Source organism: Juglans microcarpa x Juglans regia, chromosome 2D, assembly GCF_004785595.1.
Source record: "Juglans microcarpa x Juglans regia isolate MS1-56 chromosome 2D, Jm3101_v1.0, whole genome shotgun sequence".
Classification (NCBI taxonomy): domain Eukaryota; kingdom Viridiplantae; phylum Streptophyta; class Magnoliopsida; order Fagales; family Juglandaceae; genus Juglans; species Juglans microcarpa x Juglans regia.
This window is the reverse complement of record NC_054596.1, coordinates 30,925,994-30,945,701: the sequence shown is the minus strand read 5'-3', so window position 1 is coordinate 30,945,701 and position 19,708 is coordinate 30,925,994. Positions and strand designations below refer to the sequence as shown.

Below are 19,708 nucleotides of genomic sequence, written 5' to 3'. Positions count from 1 at the left end.
CAAATGCAGCAGTTCCATTTTATGTATATCGGGCACGAACTTGAGGGGCTATGTTTCTAGTGTTATGAGATCTCATGTGTACATTCCTGTTTTTGGTGTTTATTTCTCATATTTCAGTTTGTTTCATTGGGTTATTTGATTTTGTGGTATTAGGTTGTATTCACGAGTGTTTTGTGATAATTTAAGTGAAGTAATAGAGATGGCAGCCTAAAATTAGTACTTGCTTATCTTAAAAGTAGCATTGTCTTTTGATGTGGTGAAGCATGTTTTTTATGTCACAAAACTTGGATTAAGAAGCTAACTAAAATTTTACGCCATAACCACAACATTCTTTGGCTGTCTCCTAATCAAGTGTTGTCTCAAGGCTCAATATTGAATATTACTTGGACTTTGTTTGTCTCTTGGATTGTCTACCAATTACCATATGGAGAGATATTGCAAATATTAAAAGATATTTAAAAGGGCTTGCACATGACAATTTAATGAAGGGCTTGCACATACCATCTCTAAATAGGGACTGCAAATAGAATTTCTCTAAATGTATTGACAGTTAGAGGAGACATTTAAAAGGGCTTTGCTATGTATTAGCCACTATTCTCTCCCACATCCCACAACTGACAATTTTTTTTTTATAGGATATGGGATGGTAAATAGTGACTGATGAAAAGATTTTATAATCAAGTTGTATGAAAAAAATATAAAAATAAACTCCAGTCATTCCAATAGATCCCTCGAGATATTGATCTTTGAGGTTTTCTTTCAGCAGAATTCAAATGTCCATAACTACTGTGGGACCTCCTCAATCCTTGCCGTCAATACGTTTTGCATTGTTTATCTATTTACAATCAACAATTCTCAAAACAAAAGGTATTAGACTCGTAAAATGTTGTAGCAATCCATGACAAATCCTTTTCCTTGATACTACTACACAAAATATGAACAAAAACAGAATATAGAAAGAAAAAAAAAAAAAAAAAAAAAGACCCCAAAATGCTTCATTGGAAGCCCCTTACTGTCAACAAAATTACAAAGATATCGCTCAGTTGCAGAAAACATTGAAAAATACAAGGACAAGTGATCAACAAGACCTTGTAAAAGTACTGGAAAATGGTGGGCTGAAATGGATCAGTCCTTGACATCAGTTACACCTTCTGCAGAAATCTGAAACCGTGCTTCAGCTTCGGCCAAACAAGGAGAGCTTATTACTTTACAGATGCGCTCCTCTGCTCTTCCCTTCCGCAGAGCAAGCCTGTCATAAAAGCATGAAATTGCCATAGACATTAGTCACATTCAAACAAGGAACCACTTTTATTTTTGGGGAATGTCGGGAAGAATAAAATTTTGTTTTACGGACCTTGTTGTGGAAGCATGCGCCATAATGTTACCACCAATAGGCTTGATTTGAGGCCCAGCAAAGAGTGCTGAACCATCCACTTGTGCAACCACTTGGTTTGTGATAACAACAGCCACACCAAACTACAACCATGGAATGCAGAAGGAAAACAGTAATGAATGACAATTGCAAAGTTCAAGATGTGAAAATGCTCATCACAATAACCATAATCAGAAAACATTTAGAAATGATCTCTTCACCGAGATATCAGTTGAATGATGCTAGGTTACATAAGTAACAAAATATAAGATTCTTTACCTCATCTGCTAACTTTTGAAGGCTCCGGAGAAACTTTGCAAGATGCATCTGCCGGGCAGAAAGTTCTCCCCTTCCAGAGAAATCTGTTCTGTAGAGAGCAGTAGCACTGTCTACTATCATAAGAGCAAACCTATAAAAGCAAACCCATTGAACAATTAGTCTTAGCCGCAATTGCAAATCACCAAAAACAGCTACATAGTACAACTCAATAAGCTACAGCATGTAATAAAAAATTCTTTATTATTTTATAGGTTGTAAGAAAGATCAAGTTTGTCATCGCCAGCTGAACAAATACTGACAAACCAGAATCGAACAAATATCACCTATTTAGATTACCGAGCTGTAAAAATGATAATAAATTCATCTGTTTAAGAAAAGCAAATAACATTCTAAACAGGTTTCCATGTTCAAGGTTGAGCTTGTTTCAGCATTTTCAGAATTCCAGGACAAAAGATAACAGTCAAGACAAAATACAGGATTACACCTTGTTTCCACCATCATTGAAGCTGCTTCAAGTAAAAGCCTGGACTGATGATCAGTGTTATATGCTCTAGCATAGGCCACATTCTCCAAGACATCAGCACCATTTAGTCCAAATCTGCAGCAGAAGCATCAGCTATAAATGGGACAGACGGGAGAGAAGCATATTCATCTCAAGGTAACTGCATGACACCTGTCTGCTATCTGTAAGAGTCTCTGTGGCCTGAATGTGCCCTCTGCATCGATGTACATTGCTTTTCCTTCACCACCTCCTTGATCTAATGGAAGCTGACATATCAGAGTGCATTAGTGTGTGATTGAATATATTGGCATTCTAGGTAACGGATGGTAGTTGCATCCATTGAATAATCAAATGGTTGTATCTACTCAACGGGACTGATTCAGATTACAAGCTCCAAAATCTTTGCAACTCAATGTAAAGTTTTGGAAATCTACTCATAACACCTTTACTGTAACGCAAACGTAATATCATCAATATTCACATCAATCAGCAGTGCTACACAAGTGTTACAAATAAAAGTGTATATTTCAATTTCTCAACAGGAAAAGAACAAATACATCTATTTCTTATGATATTTGATGAATCTGTTTTCTAATGTAAAGCAAAGGTGCGGGGCGTAATAAAATAACGACGAGCTCTTACTTGGCAAGTGACACAGAGCGTGTGACACAGCTGAGTCTTTCCAGAACGGAACTCACCATATAACTCAGTAATAGATCCTGTCTCGATTCCTCCTGTCATTAGCTAGCCATGTCAAGCTACAAACATGCAATTTCACCATGAAGACTCTTAATGCTTGTGAACAAAATTAGCATGATCTCTCTCTTCTGTTTTGCGAGTGGCTCAGAATTATTTGGCTAGTCAGCTAAAGAAATAGTTTATGACTAAAAATCTGGTACACATCATTGAAAGGCTGACCTTCCAAGATCTTGTCAAGCTCTCTTGATCCGGATGTTATTTGAATAATTTCAAGCCTTTGGGCATGAAGTTGGCTAGCACTAGTAAAACCCAAAGGGACTACCTTGGAAGCTGTGATAAATGAAGGCACAAACAAATCCAAACAACGTGATCTCAAATAACATATCACAGACGATAGCAAAGGAAAATATGAAAATGATGAGAAAAAGACAAAATTGGGTGGCGTGGACGTGCCTGCTTCAACGATCTTGTCAACTTTAGCTTCGCTGATTCCTTTGATTTGCAGGAGATCCTTCCGCGGAGAGTATGCAACAGATTCGACGGTGCAGAGACCCGCATCTCTGAGCTTCTTAATATCAATGGAAGCAATGCCCGACGCCTTGAGTTGAATATGAAAAGGAAAAAAAGCAAACACAAGCAAATTACTAAACGATTTAAACGACACCTAGAATTTCAGGGCAGAGATGAGAAAGAAACCCATTGGCCAAACAAACAAAAACTACTAATTCTTTCATTGGCAATCTAAAAAATTGGGTTTGCAATCGAAAAAACCCCAAAATTAATTGGATAATACTGTTATTTTCGATTGACTTGAAATAGATGAAACACCCCCAATATCCGCATCACGAGAAACAAAGACGTCCAAATGCAAAACGGAAAAAGATTATTGAATCTCGAGGCTAACACAACATTCTACCAGCCTATAAGAGATCGAACTGAAAGTAAAATTCTTTGCTTTTTTCCCCGACAAGTAGAACATATCAATCTCAAAAAAGCCAAAATTTGGACCGTGCCCATGATTCTTGGTGCAACCCTGAAATAAAAAAAAACCTGGGGATCAAATGGGCAGAGACGTGTAAGGTAGGTAAAACCTGAAGCTGTTCAACAGGAATGGCCCATGCTGTATCTCTTCTACTTCGCCGTGTTGTTGTTCTTGTGCCATCTTCTGATTCCTTTGCTGCTCCATTACTATTATCCTAACCCCTCCCCCACACCCACTGAGAGAGAGAGAGAGAGAGAGAAGAGACAGAGAGAGAGAATTGTATTACAATGGAGTGGCACGGGAAAGGAGGGAAATGATATATTTCGAACGGGGTTTTTATGGGCGCCAAAAGCAAAGGCTTACTGAGTACGTTTTGAGCTTCACGTATAACTAATTGGGCCTTAGTTTGGGCCCACTGAACTTTTTCTCCAAGGAAATCTATTTAAATATATAAAAGTCGTGTTCAAGATGTCCAAGTTGGCTTTCATCCCGTATTTTTCGATTATGCATTAAATATCGACCAAACAAAGTGAAATGTGACACACCAAATTTTGAAATTGTCTTAATACCGCGCGACTCTATTATAAGTATGAAGAGTTGCCTAGACTAGAATGCCTGTAGAATATACGATAGATATATTGAACATTCTTTCAACGTTTTGCAACATGTCTAAAGACCAACCGTCTCCTCTACCAATGGTGCGAAGTGGCCAAGAATCATCAGGTTTGCTATGCCTGTCGTTTATTCCTTTCATCATCAGAAACTTTTGGTACATAGACGGATTGAGGCAAGATTTTTTTGCTGTTTATAAGAAGTCTGCATGTTGTCTCAGGTTATATCGAATAATTTATATGCTATGTCGAAGATTAATGTGTATTATCAGAGGTTGATTCTAACAAAAACCCAGTTGAAAGACAAATGTTTTTACAAGTTTACATAAACATAGTCAATCCTCGATGTTCGATCATCCTCATCGATTACGGATGGACTTACTTACATAGACTACGAGGCTGCCGACGACTTCAACCCGGAAAAGCTCATCGTGTAGCCTCCCAGCCATTGCCACGGATGAGCCCAACCCAAAATGAAACCCAATGTAAAGTCCTGTGGTGCCCACCGAACAATACCACAACTGATAGCCCATGTTGCCGTATGAGCCACCCAACAAACCACCACCACCGCCACCACCCTTGCCCCTTCGCAACATCCTACACATCGAAAAATAGCACCCTCAACCTCACAGAAGGCCCCTGTTTCCTGCACAAAAAACAGATAGAGCAAGTTATGTGCTCTCAGCCCCGATACTTCCCTGCACTTCACCACCTTCATGCACTTCACTAGTAACAAAGTGTTGTACCAAAACCACACAGAAACACACTCAAACACAAGATAGAGACAATATGTAAGTGGTTCGGTAATTTGCATACGTCCACTGTAGCAGAAACAATAGATTTCAAAGTGTTTGTACAAAATATACAAACTCTAACAAGATTATCTCTATCTCTACAAATGGCCTCTTTTATGTATTTCCCACACACACTATTTCGTTTACAAATGATCTCCTTTTATAGGAGAAGCCTCAGGAGACAAACAGACAATTAAATGGGATGTAGGAGAAAAGCTTGATATTTTGGAGACAAGCTTGATATTTAGAGACAAGTTTGATATTTGGAGCAACTATTCAAGACTTTTGAGGGGCTACTGTTCACACTTGGATTGATATTTAACAATCTTGGGTTGATGTTTAACAATCACCTCCTCCACCCATGTGTGCCATATTAAATTGCTGCAAACTGTTGCTTCTTTCAAATAATTTCACCCCCTTATTGAAATACTCATTATATCTGCCATGAGAGATTTTCGCTATCAAATGTGCTCTAAGGCACCAACGCATCCGAAGGTGCTCAGCAGTGTGAGATATTGATCAATTCCAAACAGTCTTGGAATTTGATCCCTGTGACGACTTTCATCAACATATATGCTAGATTGTCTTCAGTGTCAATCTTCTGAAGTAGAATGTCCCCTTCATCTAATATCTCAAGTATGAAGTGAAAACGAACATCTATATGCTTTGTTCGAGAATGATATACTTGATTCTTGGTCAGATGAATTGCACTCTGACTGTCACAGTAAACGGTAACCTCTTGCTATTTAAAGCCCAAATCTGTTACCAATCCCTGTAACCAAATGGCTTCTTTCATGACTTTTGTCACAGCCATGTATTTAGCCTCCGTTGAGGATAGTGCAATTGTAGATTGCAAAATAGATCGCCAACTAACCGGTCCTCCAGCCATAGTGAACACATATCCAGTTGTCGATCGTCGTTTGTCAAGATCACCAGCATAGTCTAAGTCAACATATCCAGTGACTAGACTATCTTCACTCTTCTCGAACTTCAAACCAAGATCTACGGTCCCTAGAATGTACCGTAGAATCCATTTAGCCGCATGCCAATGTGTCTTTCCAGGATTATGTATATATCGGCTGACTAAACTGATGGCTTGGGAGATATCAGGTTGTGTACACACTATGACATACATCAAGCTTCCTACAACACTTGCATACGGGACATTTTTCATATAGTCCCGCTCTTCATCACTTTTAGGAGACTGCAATGCACTGAGTTTGAAATATGGGACAATTGGAGTGCTTACCTGTTTCGTCTTTGAGTTCATGTTGAAACGTTGTAGTACTCTCTCCAGATACTGCTTCTGAGTGAGGTGAACTGTGTTTTTCACCTTATCTTTGTTAATCTCCATCCCTAATATTCTTTGTGCTTCTCCTAGATCTTTCATTTCAAACTCTTGACTCAGTTGAGTTTTCAATCGATCTATCTCCACCTTGCTTTTATATGCAATCAACATGTCATCTACATATAAAAGCAAATATATGAAAGATCCATCTGCAAGTTGTTCGAAATGCACACAGTGATCGTATTGGCAACGAGTGTATTTCAAGTCAATAATGAAGCGGTAGAAACGTTTGTACCACTGCCGAGGTGACTGCTTCAAACCATATAGAGATTTTTTCAGATTGCAAACCAATTTTTCTTTACTAGCTTCTTTAAAACCTTTAGGTTGAGACATATAAATCTCCTCCTCCAGATCACCATGTAAGAAAGCTGTCTTCACGTCAAGCTATGCTAACTCAAGGTCATATTGTGCAACCAAAACTAGCAAAATCCGAATGGATGAATGTTTTACAACATGAGAGAATACCTCGCTATAGTCAATTCCATCTATTTGAGTGTAGCCCATGGCTACCAATCTAGCTTTGAATCGCACCCCACTTTTAGCAGCTTGATCATCTTTCTGATTGAAAACCCACTTACAACCAATTGACTTCTTTCCATTTGAAAGTGGCACAAGCTCCCATGTCTGGTTCTTATGAAGAGACTACATCTCCTCACTCATTGCACTTTTCCATTTAGTCTGTTCACTAGACTGTATGGCTTCTTTGTAAGTGGTTGGGATCTGATCTCCTTCAACTGGAAGTGCATATGTCACAAAGTCTACATAACGTGCCAGTAAACGTATCTCTCTTCTCGGCTTGTTTGTTGCAATTGATTCAAGTTGGCTTGGAGATATCGTGACTGGACTATCAACCTCAAGTTGCCCATGATCTCGACAAGTTCCTCTTGTCGAGACGAACCTCCTGGTGGGACAAAAGTTGATTTGGATCAACTTGAAATTTTTGGATAGCGCAAAACTGAAGCTTTGATACCAATTGTTGTACCAAAACCACCCAGAAACACACTCAAACACAAGATAGAGACAATATATAAGTGGTTCGGCAATTTGCCTACGTCCACTGTAGTGGAAACAGTAAATTTCAAAATATTTGTACAAAATATACAAACTCTAACAAGATTATCTCTATCTCTACAAATGGTCTCTTCTATATATTTTCCACACACACTATTTCATTCCAAATGATCTCCTTTTACAAGAGAAGCCTCAAGAGACAAACAGACAATTAAAAGGACTATAGGAGATAAGTTTGATATTTTGGAGACAAACTTGATATTTAGTGACAAGCTTGATATTTGGAGCAACTATTCAAGACTTTTGATGGGCTACTATTCACACTTGGGTTGATATTTAACACAAAGGACACTGGAAAGCAAGACTCCGTGGTTGGACTGCAACCCGCATTGCTCGGTCGTCGTTCTCCTCTCGGTAAGGCCATGCCTAACCTTCTCTCACGATGCTCTCTGTTCTCTCTCTCTAAGCACTTTCTCTCTCTCTCTCTCTCTCTCTCTAAGCACCTGCTCTGCCATCGCACTTACCAACGTCGATCTCAACCCAACTCCCTGTGCCGTCGCAGGTTCACTTCTCTCTCGGTATGGAGCTCACCTCTCTGTTTGCATGTAAATTCTGGTTTGGAAGTGTTTGTAGTTTCAGAAAGATTTTAATGTCCCAAAAATGACAACTCCCAAAACCAAACTGCTTATACGTATCAAATGTTTCAGTATCTTACGCATTGGACTGAAATAATATCAACTCCCGAAACCAAACTGCTTCTATGTATAAAATGTTTCAATATGTTACGCATTGGACTGAAATAATATTTGCTCCTTCAGTTCCATACTCACCTTTTGTTACTATGGGTATATCTGGTGGTTATACTTTCTTCCCTCTTTTGTGAAATCAACAGCCTACGTACATGCTTAATCCCCAAGGTTTAAATGGATGCCTCATGGTAACAAATAATAAAGTGTCATGCAAGGAAATCAGGTTTAGCAAGTTGAGTTCGAGCAAGTAAATATACTAATCAAACTCGAGCACCCTTGTTTGGATTCAACTCGACTCTGTTAATTTGCAACCCTAATTACTATGAAAAATGAATTATAGAGTCTTAAAAGTGTAGAGTTGTAAGAATTTGGTCTGTAATGTAAATATTTTAGTTCATCAATAATGCATTGTAAATATTTTATCACTATAGATTGAGATAAAAGAGTGCAAGATGTATGTATCTATTACTAATAAGATTATGTTGGATTAAGTTTGTATTATGTGATTGTTATATATTTTTGGCACATTTAATGGCAGTTATTTTAATGTAATTGTTGCAACTAAAATGAATTAAGGAACAAGTCATATATATGCATAAAACCTTAGTATATTTGGTCGCACATCCCTTATGCTATATCTGACTTGGAATTAATTCCATGTATTTTTCTAAGAAATATCACCTTATGGTTTCAATTTTTTGCACAAAAGAATTATTGGCTAGACTTATAAGTCTTATGTTGATATGATACGGTTATAATGAACACTTGAGTTTTGATATTTAAGAATGGACCTCTGTGCATCCATCTTTAATTACAATGAATATATTTTGTTTATAGCTTATTTTGTATATATGTATGTATGGAAATCTAAAGTCTCGTTTGGATAGTGAGAATGTTTCATTTAATCTCATTTCATCATTACAACTTTCTCAAATTCTCACACAAAATATAATAAATAATTCAACATTTTTAAATCCAAAAATAATAATAATATTAAAAAATAATATTTTAACAATATTTTTATTTAACTTTTAATTTCCATCTCATCTCAACTTACTATCTATATGGCACCTTAGTATTTCTTGGAATTAGTTAAGATAGCATTTCCAAAAATTTTTATACTCTTAGATACCATCTTTAATTGTTTATACCCTTAACATATTGTGACACCCCATACCTTCCCATTTTTTATTCTTACCGGGTCATTAAGGCATCGAACTAATAACACGTAATTATAGTCATGTCGTGTCATTTAAAAAGATTATAAAAAATGAGATATATTTTTTTATGTATTCACTGATGATGCAATGGAAGCACTTTAACTAACTACAATGACTGTACTAAAGATAAAACTAAGAACCATCAAATATATACAACAAATCTTCACAATACAAAGTTACAAAACTACCATTACACACGTGAGTTTTCATGAACACATTAATTTACAATATAATTATACAATGATTTTTAAACACAAGCACCAGCTAGCACTGCAAGAATATTGGATATTTGCGACCAACTTTTTTTCATCCCCAGAGAAATCAACGACAATACTCATTTTTTGCGTCCAACTTAACCTTGTCGCAACATTCCATCGCTAATGGTGTGATTTGGTGATTATACTATTTTAAATTTTTTTTTGTGGCAACCATATAGGCTTGTTGTGGCGTTTTATGATCAACACAAAAAGCTTAAGTGATTTCCTCACAGTAAGTTGCAATTCCAAGCTGCGCAACATTATGTACACCTAGTTACGATGAAACATATTGATTTTGCAACGATTAATTTTGTCGCAATTAGAAGTCCCTTTTACACTCTCCAAATTGAAACTTAACCTCAGTCTCACTGTGGGGGTTCGAGAGTCTTCGACCCTTCCCAATTTATTTACATGTTTTCAATCAATTCATTGAATCCTTCCATGATTTTACTTTAAGAAGAACAATCACAAAGATGGTATGTTCTCAATGATTAGGAGGAGGATTGTTTATCACAAGCGTAGAGATATCGGTACGAGTAGGCCCATGCAATCGACTTCTATTCTCTCCTTTTGTTTGGCGATTAAGGATGCATGGTCTCGGTTCCGTGAATTGACATGTTTGAATTTCGGCTCGGTTGCAACTTTCATTTGGCTTCATTATTGTTAATTTATTTAGTTTATATGACTTAGATGAGTTGTGATTAATGTTTTCACACAAGCTTGTCTAAACCCTTGTTGTTGATCAATGAAAGATACCCTTCGTCAAATTTGATTACTGGAAGATAAGGTAATAATTATGTGCTTATTCTATTTAAGTAATGAAAATATCATAATAACTTGGGGTTGGTACAAATTATGAAACCGCTATAGCTGGTCTTATAAGTGATTTTTGTTATTGGATGTTGCAGTGGGTGGGTGTAACAAATCTGGTAAATTTTTTTCAAGAGTCCCAATGGTTGAGGAAGAAGGGAAAGTTTGTGATACACCTGACTGAAGATCTCTATGTGAGTAACGTTAAACACTGAAAGAAATTGTACATTATTTTTGTTGAAATTAATTGAGTCATGGTTATCTATGTATCCATGCTTTTGCAATCGAAAAAGGAAATTGAATTTTTGATTAATATGGAAGAACCAAGCGGTGGAGAAGCTAAATATAATGGAACCGGAAGCTCGAACTAAGGAGGCAACGATGGTCATCTTAAGGGAGGTTCTCAACAGAAGACTGAGATATGCAAGGGGTTTGGGGGAGATGGTGATGGCCGAATCAACATATACAACACCAAGTGGTGAAAATGTAGGTGTATTGTCAAAGAATGCGCAGTATTATAAGAACTAGCTTGAGGAACTAAAAGCAAATGTTTGGAAAATTTTAAAAAAAAAAGTTGTGTTCGATAAATTCATGACGTACTCGATGTTGTAGCAACAATCCCAGGGAGTGTCTCGGAGGGAGACTCAAGGAGCTCAGTAATTGTGGTAAACATAACTTTTTGGACTTTTTGAATTTTGAGAGACAACGAGATACTCCATTTTGGTGGCTACTGGGATATATTATTTGAGTGGGTTTATTGGAGGCATGGTTGGGTGAACTCAAGATCTTGAAAGATGATAATTGATTATCAGAATTTTTTGTTATGTGATGAGGGTGCACTGATACAACTTGGGAATTCATAATATGGGGCAATGTTATTTTTCTGATTAGAGGTTGGATATTTCTTTTTTTGGTTTAACTATGTGATGCCTACAACCCTGCTTGAGATTTGATAGAGCTTGAAGCGTCGGGATATATAACACAAGGTTACATATCTCCGTTCATGACAGTTAAAGATGCAGTGCACCTAGTATATATATAGAAGTATGCAATATGCACAGTGGATAATTTTTTTTCTTCGTGCAATACACAATGTATTAGAAATATTATATCCCAAAATATAAATATGATTCATATTTCCATAGTAAACACATCTCCAAAATGTTATAATACTTGTCCAACAAGTCTATATCACAAAAGGTATTATGGAGTATCGATGCTCCATAAATATAGACATCAAATATAAACTACTGAATTAGATCACTGACCCACTTACGCAGCTCCACTATAATATCCAAAATGATGTCTCAAAAACCAGAGTATCAACTCTCAATCTCCCCGACGTGCTTCCTTGGCTTTACTCGACATCTTCTAGGCGATTATTTTCTCTTCTATGACTTCCTGATACATCTTCTACCATTTCGGAGGGAATGATAGTTGGGACTACCAAGTGAGAGTTGTTTACAAATCTTAACAACTAAGCTACTAATCCACCAATAGTATACATATGCATACATGATAGTAAAATGATGTGTATGCATCATGACATGAACTTGAACATGCGTGACTTGATTTGGCAAATAGCATGACATATACTTAAATTGAGAAATAATGTGACTACACATGGGCATAACATGAGCTTGAAATGAACTGAACTTGATATAACTTGACATGAACGTGAACATGAACTTAAAAACTTGTTAACATATACATGATTATAATATCCTAACAATCAAAATGATTTTGCCAATTGTTTTGTTAGGAATATTTGAACAATTAGAATGATTCCACCCAACGTATTCAATTAGAAATATTTGGACAATTAGAATGATTACGTTTTGAGTACATTGTAATAATTTTAATGGAAATACTCTGACTATTAGAATGATTACGTCATGAGTACCTTCTATTATTTTTTAATGGAAATCTTCTAACAATCAGAATGATTACGCCACGAGCATCCTATGCATGAATGATTGAGAAAATACTTCATGTTAGACTCATATGACTCATGACATGTAATAATGGTGTGTAACAGATGACATGACATTTATGATATGTAACAGATGGTAAGACATTCATGAAATATAACAGATGAGCTTGTAACAGATAAGCATAAACTGTAATAATGATAGGGCTTGGCATAACACAATTCAATTTAATAACTTAAAAGAAACATGAACATAACTTGCATGTATCTTACCACCATATACACATAAATATCTCGAGAGTAAGTTAAAGGCTAACTTACTAATAATTATATACTTCTTGACATAATGATCGTGAATTATGACATATATTCATACTTGATATACATAAAAACGTGTTATGACATAGCATAACTCTATTTAATAAAATTAAAGTAAACACATACATAACTTGCATGGATCTTACCACCATACATACATAATTATTTTGAGTCACTTGAGACTAACTTACATAATTGTTGCGTAAAGTAAAACATAGCCTGGAAATATATGAATTGAAATGAAATATTTCTAAAGGTTAGAATATCTCAGTAAATACTTAGAAACATAAAAATTACTGTCTTATGACTAAAATTGCAAAGTTACCCCTATACTTTTGAAAAATTACAAAGATATCCCTAAAATAAGGATTTTGCATACTAACTCTGTGATACCCTATATGATAAAGATAATGGTAGGTGGTGTATATCCCACATTGCTTGTGAAGGAGAAGTTCTTGATTTTTATAAGGTTCCAATGGAGCTCCAATTGTTTCATTAATTAGTCCTTTTGGAGTATAAGCCATGTGGTTAGGGCCTTCCATTAGGGTGTTACAAACTCCAAAACTTACCAAAATTTAGATTCCTCATATAAATTTTGTTCTAAGACCAAACATCCAATTAGAAAAATTTTAAACACAACACATCTAGGAGAAACATTACTTGGCTGATTCACATTATAAGTTAAAAACTGATTTTCGTTACAATTTGACAAATCATCAAACTAACATGCTTCAACAGATTTTTATAACACTAAAAAATCACATCCTAGGTTTTACAATCATGCTAAGACATCAACATAATTATTCCATAAAAGTCTAAACTCATTATATTAACAAGAATGCCAAAAACCAAGTTTAGGTAACAAAAGGACCAACTTTTGATGTTCTTGGTATAATGCATTTCAAATCAATTACAATGACTCAAAAAGTCCATAATCATACTCCTAACATGTTTATCATTCAAACTTAATTGATAACATGCTTGATTAAATAACCAAAATCATAAAAATACAACCAACATAATTGGCTTGCACTAAAATATCAAAACCATGTATATCATGCTTTGACTTAAAACAAAATCAATAGATCCTTGATTTTCATGAAATAAATATTCAAGCAATATAATCATATACCTCATATCCAAGTTCTAACTTGATGTAAGCATTAAATCTAGCATCTTATGATAAAAGTTTCATCAAAATATAATACCAACTCTAGAGCCTTTATTTTCTTGGTAATTTTGGTCCAATGTGATTACCAAGATGTAAGAGAGTGATTAAGGGTGTATGAGGGAAAAATTAAGTGATTAATAACTTTTAGAAGTGATTAATCCAAGTAATTAAACACTTAATCAAAATGGACACTATAGGGTTTGAAACCAAGTTTAGGGTTTTGGCCATCACCATAGGTTTAGAGTTTTGATTGAAATACAATGGTTTGAGGTCTCACTAGGGTTGAAACCTTCTTTGTGTTGATCAAAACGTGTTTTGATTAGTTGGAATAGTATTTTTATAGGTGGTATGATCACTTGGCTTGATTTGCTCTTTATTCCATCACAAATCAATGTACTCATTACAAGTGTCCTATTACTATTTCAAAAATTGGCTAGGAATGTGCCAAGTATCCATTTCAAAAGTAATCCTAGTGATTATGAGTGGATTAGAACAATCTACATTGCGATTTGACAATCGTTTAAACTGGGTGCCACGTGGCACTATCTTGGGTGTTACTATTTACCCAAAAAATTGTGAAAAATATTATTGCATCATAAAATTATAAATAATCATACGAGTCTAGTGGTGCAACTCATTTTGAAAAATTCGACTTCTAAGTGCCTCGATTAAATAAAAAGGCACTCCCCATTACTATTCATCCAAAAAATGGGAAACGTATTATTGTAATGTAAAATCGTTCAAGACTAATGATACAATTAATTTTGAAAACTTATACTCCTAAGTGTCTTAAATAAATAAAAAGGAAACTTTGTCACCATAATGGGTAGGGCTCCAACTATGCTGACAGACTAAAACCTAATCGATCTTGATAAGCGTACGAAAGTGCACTCTAAATACCCTATTATTGGACTAAAATGTTAAAATGTGAATAGAAATCATAGAAATTAATGTGTATTCTTGAATTGAGTTTCTATTTACTTTAGGATACTTCTGAGTAGATTTTTATGTTTAATTTCAGAGTCTATAAAAGAGTAAGTCCAAACCCAGTCAAATTCAAAAGACTTTCAAGTGGAAAAGACGTTAGAACAACCTAAGAACTTTCAATGAGTATAGGACTCTTCAAATAAGGATAATGATGGGGTTTAAGAGTAATTCGGATCAAGATAAAAAGTCAGTCCGAAATTCGCTAGTGATCATAACTTTCCACTCACATATCAGAATGATGCGATTCTTGATGCGTTGGAAAGATATCTTAAAGGGCTACAAATTTTTCTCTAATAAAGATTTCTAAATTCAAACTTCTGAAGTGCGTACGTGGCTTCCAAGATGAGTCCTAAAATTTAGATTATTTTTTATGCTAGAATCATGAAGACATTAGGGTTTCTTTCCTACCCTATATAAGCACATCATTAGCACAAAATTGGGGGTGGATAGAGGAGTGACGGCTCAGTTCTGATGGGGGAGACGAAATTAATTTCCATGGCTGCCGTTTGCTTTATTTTTCTCTTGAGATTTTTGTTGTCCATTATATTGATGGGTAACTAAATTCTCAAGTAGGGTTAGGGATGAAATTGCACATTAGATGGTATTTTTAATTTATATGTTTGATTTTTAATTACTAAAACTCTTATGTTTTATCATTCTCAATTCATTTTTGATGTTTTCTTCTCTGAATAATCATTGAATTTATTCTGTTTATAGATTCAGTCATGCTTTTTCTATTGAATGGATTGACTCTTTGATTATGTTTGGATCAATTATTTTTCTTTATTGATTTAATTCTTTACTGCAATATTACTCCCTGAGTATATTGTCGTCGTTAGATTTTCTCAATAGTGATAATAATTTACATATTTTAAAAGTGGTGAATGATTTTTCAAAGGGTTACATTGGTTTAATTTTGATTTATAAATCTATACCTTCCGATTGAGAATGTTGGAAATTGAGTTATTCAATGAATTAATAATAATTAAAATACCAGATTTGTGCAAGGAATTCCCGACGCTTTATTGTTTGTCAAATTTGAGTACTTTTTTCATTAGTCACTTTGCTTCACTTTAATTGCATTTAAAATAATATTTGTTCTCCGTTAATCATTTAACATTTTTTCTTTAGTTTTTTTATTCCTTATGGTCCAAATTTGGATAATGAGAGTAGGCGACTATGGGAGGAGTTGGGGGGTCTTATTTATTTGTGGGAGGTGTCATGGTGCATGGGGGGAGATTTTAATATTGTTCGCTTTCCCAACGAGCGTTCGGGGACTCATCGCCACTCGGCAGCTATGGAGGAGTTCTCAGAGTTTGGTTTGTATTTGATTTAGATCTTATGGATCTCCCTCTTCTTGAGGGTGAGTTCACATGGTCTAATGGGCGGGGATGGTCGAGATTGGATAGGTTACTTGTCTCCCCGTCATGGGAGGCATACTTTCTTGATCTTTCTTTGAAATAGTTGCCCCGTGTGTGCTCCGACTATTTTCCTAATGTCTTGGACTGTGGAGGTATTATTGGTAGACGCAGACCATTCAAGTTTGAAAATATGTGGATAGCGGCGGAGGGCTTTGTAGAGAAGGTGCCTTCTTGGTGGTCCTGTTATATGTTTACAGGCAACCCCAGTTTCATTCTGGCTTGTAAGCTCAAAGCTTTGAAGCAAGATCTATAGAAGTGGAATTAGGAGGTGTATGGTAGCATTGACAATCAAAAGAATACTCTAATAGAGGAACTACAAGATTTAGAGACCTGGGAATTGACAGGAGACCTCTCAGAGGAGGCCCTTGTTAGAAAAAGAGAGGTTGTAATTGACTTGGAGAAAGGTGCTATTGATGGAAGAGATTTTGTAGCGACAAAAATCCAGGGCCCTTTGGCTAAAAGAGGGTGATAAATGTACGAAATTCTTCCATAAAGTGGCGAATTCACATCGACGCAGTAACACTATTGAGTCACTCCACTCAGGTACCCAAGTGCTTTCATCCTCTGTTGATTTGGAAAATCATGTTGTTCAACATTTTGAGAACCTACTTTCGGAACTGGTATGCTTGAGGCAAAAAATTGATGGCTTATCATTCGAGGCTATTGATTCACAAAGTACTAGTGGGTTGGAAATGGCATTTGAGAAGATGAGGTGTGTAAGGTTATTAGTAACATGGCGAAGGACAAGGCACCGGGCCCAGATGGTTGCTCGATGGGTTTCTTCCAGGCTTGTTGGGATGTAGTAAAATGTGATATTATGCAGGTTTTTGCAGAATTCCACTCTTTCCATAAATTTGAGAAAAGCCTAAATGCGAAGTTCATTACTCTTATTCCAAAGAAACATGGGGCTAAGGTAGTTGAAGATTTTCGCCCCATAGGCCTGGTGAGTGGAGTTTATAAAATTATCTCCAAGGTCCTGGCAAATAGGCTTAGCTTAGTGATGGAACATATTATTTCTAAGCCTCAAAATGCCTTCATTAGGGGGAGACAGATTTTGGATTTGGTACTTATTGCCAATGAGTGTTTGGATCATAGGTTGCGGGAAGGCGTCCCGAGTATTCTTTGCAAGCTTGACATGGAAAAGGCTTATGACCATGTGAATTGGGATTTTCTTCATTACTTGCTAGGTAGGTGTGGTTTTGGTGACAAATAGATTTCTTGGATCCATTGTTGTATATCTACTGTTCGTTTTTCAGTATTAGTTAATGGTACTCCTGCTGGGTTCTTTAACAGCTCATGTGGTTTGAGGCAGGGGGATTCCTTGTCTCCTCTCTTGTTTGTCATTGTTATGGAGGCACTGGGGAGGTTGGTGAAGGTCACTGTTGGTGGAGGTTTTTTATCCAGTTTTTTTGTGGGTAATGGCAAAAAGGGTACTACTTCACTTTCTCATCTTTTATTTGCAGATGATACACTCTTATTTTGTGATGCAGATACTGGTCAGATTCAATCTTTGCGAGCTCTCTTGTTATGCTTTGAAGTACTGTCGGGGCTTAAGGTTAATCTTGGTAAATTCGAGATCGTTGTGGAGGGTGCGGTGCCTAATATTAACAACTTGCCTATGAATTATTTGGGTCTTCCACTGGGGGCCAATTTTAAGGCTCGAGCCATTTGGGATGGGGTGGTGGAGAAAGTAGAGAGGAAGCTTGCTGGGTGGAAACGGATGTATCTATCAAAAGGGGGTCGACTTACTTTAATTAAGAGTTCATTAACCAATCTCCTCACTTTTTTCATTTCACTCTTTCCTTTACCTGCAGGAGTGGTGACTAGAATTGAGAGATTATCCCGATCTTTTTTACGGGGGGGAATGGGGGAGGAAACCAAATTCCATTTAGTTAATTGGAACAAGGTTTGTTCTCCTATTCCGAATGGAGGTTTGGGGATTTGCAATTTTTGAACGTTCAATAAAGTTTTATTGGGCAAATGGTTATGGAGGTACCACTTAGAGGCGAACACACTATGGAAGGAGATTATTGATTCTATACAGAGTGGGGAGGATGGTGCTCTAAGGAAGTAAGAGGGAGACATGGAGTGGGCCTATGCAAATTTATTAGGAAAGGTTGGCAGGGCTTCAAAAGTCACATACGATGTGTGGTGGGAGATGGTTCTAGAATCAGATTTTGGCATGATATTTGGTGTGGAGAGTGTGCTTTGTACAGGGGATTTCCAGCACTCTATAGTATTGCAGCTAACAGAGAGGCCTCTGTTGCAGATATGAGGGTATTCTCCCATGGATTTTACAAGTGGAATATTCTTTTTAATAGAAATATTCATGATTGGGAACTGCAGGTTGTATCTGATTTTTTTAGGTTGCTCTATTCTATGGGAAATATTACGGCTCAAGAGGATAGGTTGCAATGGAAGGCTAATGGTAGTAAAAAATTTACAGTCAGGAACTACTACAAGATGTTGTCAACCCAAGGTCATGTATCATTTCCATGGAAGAGGATTTGGAGATCACGGGTGCCTACTAAGGTAGCTTTCTTCATATGGACTACCACTCTTGGGAAGATCTTGACTACGGGCAATCTAAGAAAGAGGGGAATCATAGTGATGGATTAGTGCTATTTGTGCAAAAAACAGGGAGAATCTATAGATCACTTAGTTTTGCATTGTGAGGTCATGAGGGGGTTATGGAATAAAATCTTTCGAAAAATGGATATTACTTGGATAATGCCTCTGCGGGTGGTGGATTTATTGGCATGATGGAAGGAGCTTCAAGGCTGTCCCCAAGTGGCAGCAGTGTGGAAGATGATCCCATTGTGTATCATGTGGTGCACATGGTCCGAGAGGAATGAGAGATGTTTTGAGGATAGGGAACGCACAATGGAGGAGTTTCAGAATTTTTTTATGTGCACTTTAATGCTATGTTTTTCAGCCATTGTACTTGATGGAAACAATGTCCATGACTTTCTTTCCTTAGCTAGAATGTAATTAGGTGTTTTTCTTTTGTAAACATATTACTTATAAATATATATATATATATATACTACTCATTTTGTCCCCTTGATGTGACACCACTCAATTTATACCACGACACAAATGTGGTGCCACATGGCTTATTAAAAAAATTTTAAAAATATCTAATACAAAACAAAATGGAGCCCGCAAACATAAAATATGAAGACTAAAATTCTAGATTTTCTCTACCCTTTTATGTTTGTGTTTTTAATTTTTTTAATAAGTCATG

The 19,708-nt window shown here is 36.2% G+C and overlaps 3 protein-coding genes across 3 annotated transcripts; 1 reads left to right on the top strand and 2 right to left on the bottom strand.

The window, feature by feature from the left end:
* Nucleotides 1-981: 981 nt before the first annotated feature.
* LOC121248539 (DNA repair protein RAD51 homolog) lies at nt 982-4,150 on the bottom strand. The gene is given in 10 exon segments (XM_041147021.1): nt 982-1,249; nt 1,355-1,476; nt 1,652-1,781; nt 2,136-2,249; nt 2,325-2,419; nt 2,796-2,887; nt 3,072-3,182; nt 3,306-3,450; nt 3,944-3,963; nt 3,966-4,150. Coding segments are annotated over 10 exon segments (1,026 nt in total). The 5' UTR covers nt 4,039-4,150; the 3' UTR covers nt 982-1,125.
* A 1,741-nt stretch (nt 4,151-5,891) lies between these two features.
* On the bottom strand, nt 5,892-6,747 carry LOC121250537 (secreted RxLR effector protein 161-like). Its single transcript, XM_041149666.1, has one exon. It carries the CDS (start codon nt 6,696-6,698, stop codon nt 5,982-5,984), a length of 717 nt encoding a protein of 238 aa, XP_041005600.1. The 5' UTR covers nt 6,699-6,747; the 3' UTR covers nt 5,892-5,981.
* A 10,447-nt stretch (nt 6,748-17,194) lies between these two features.
* On the top strand, nt 17,195-19,080 carry LOC121249433. The gene is made up of 5 exons (XM_041148145.1): nt 17,195-17,576; nt 17,718-17,852; nt 17,952-18,183; nt 18,678-18,738; nt 18,808-19,080. The coding sequence occupies exons 1-5, from the start codon at nt 17,195-17,197 to the stop codon at nt 19,078-19,080; spliced, it is 1,083 nt and encodes a 360-aa protein (XP_041004079.1).
* The last annotated feature ends 628 nt before the right edge of the window (nt 19,081-19,708 follow it).

Coding starts and splice junctions, on each gene's coding strand:
- LOC121250537 (XM_041149666.1), bottom strand. CDS start 6,698: ATGTTGATTGCATATAAAAGCAAGGTGGAGATAGATCGATTGAAAACT.
- LOC121249433 (XM_041148145.1), top strand. CDS start 17,195: ATGGCGAAGGACAAGGCACCGGGCCCAGATGGTTGCTCGATGGGTTTC. Junction 17,853..17,951: donor GAAGGTCACTGTTGGTGGAG/GTTTTTTATCCA, acceptor TTTGTGATGCAG/ATACTGGTCAGATTCAATCT. Junction 18,739..18,807: donor CCTCTGTTGCAGATATGAGG/GTATTCTCCCAT, acceptor TGGGAACTGCAG/GTTGTATCTGATTTTTTTAG.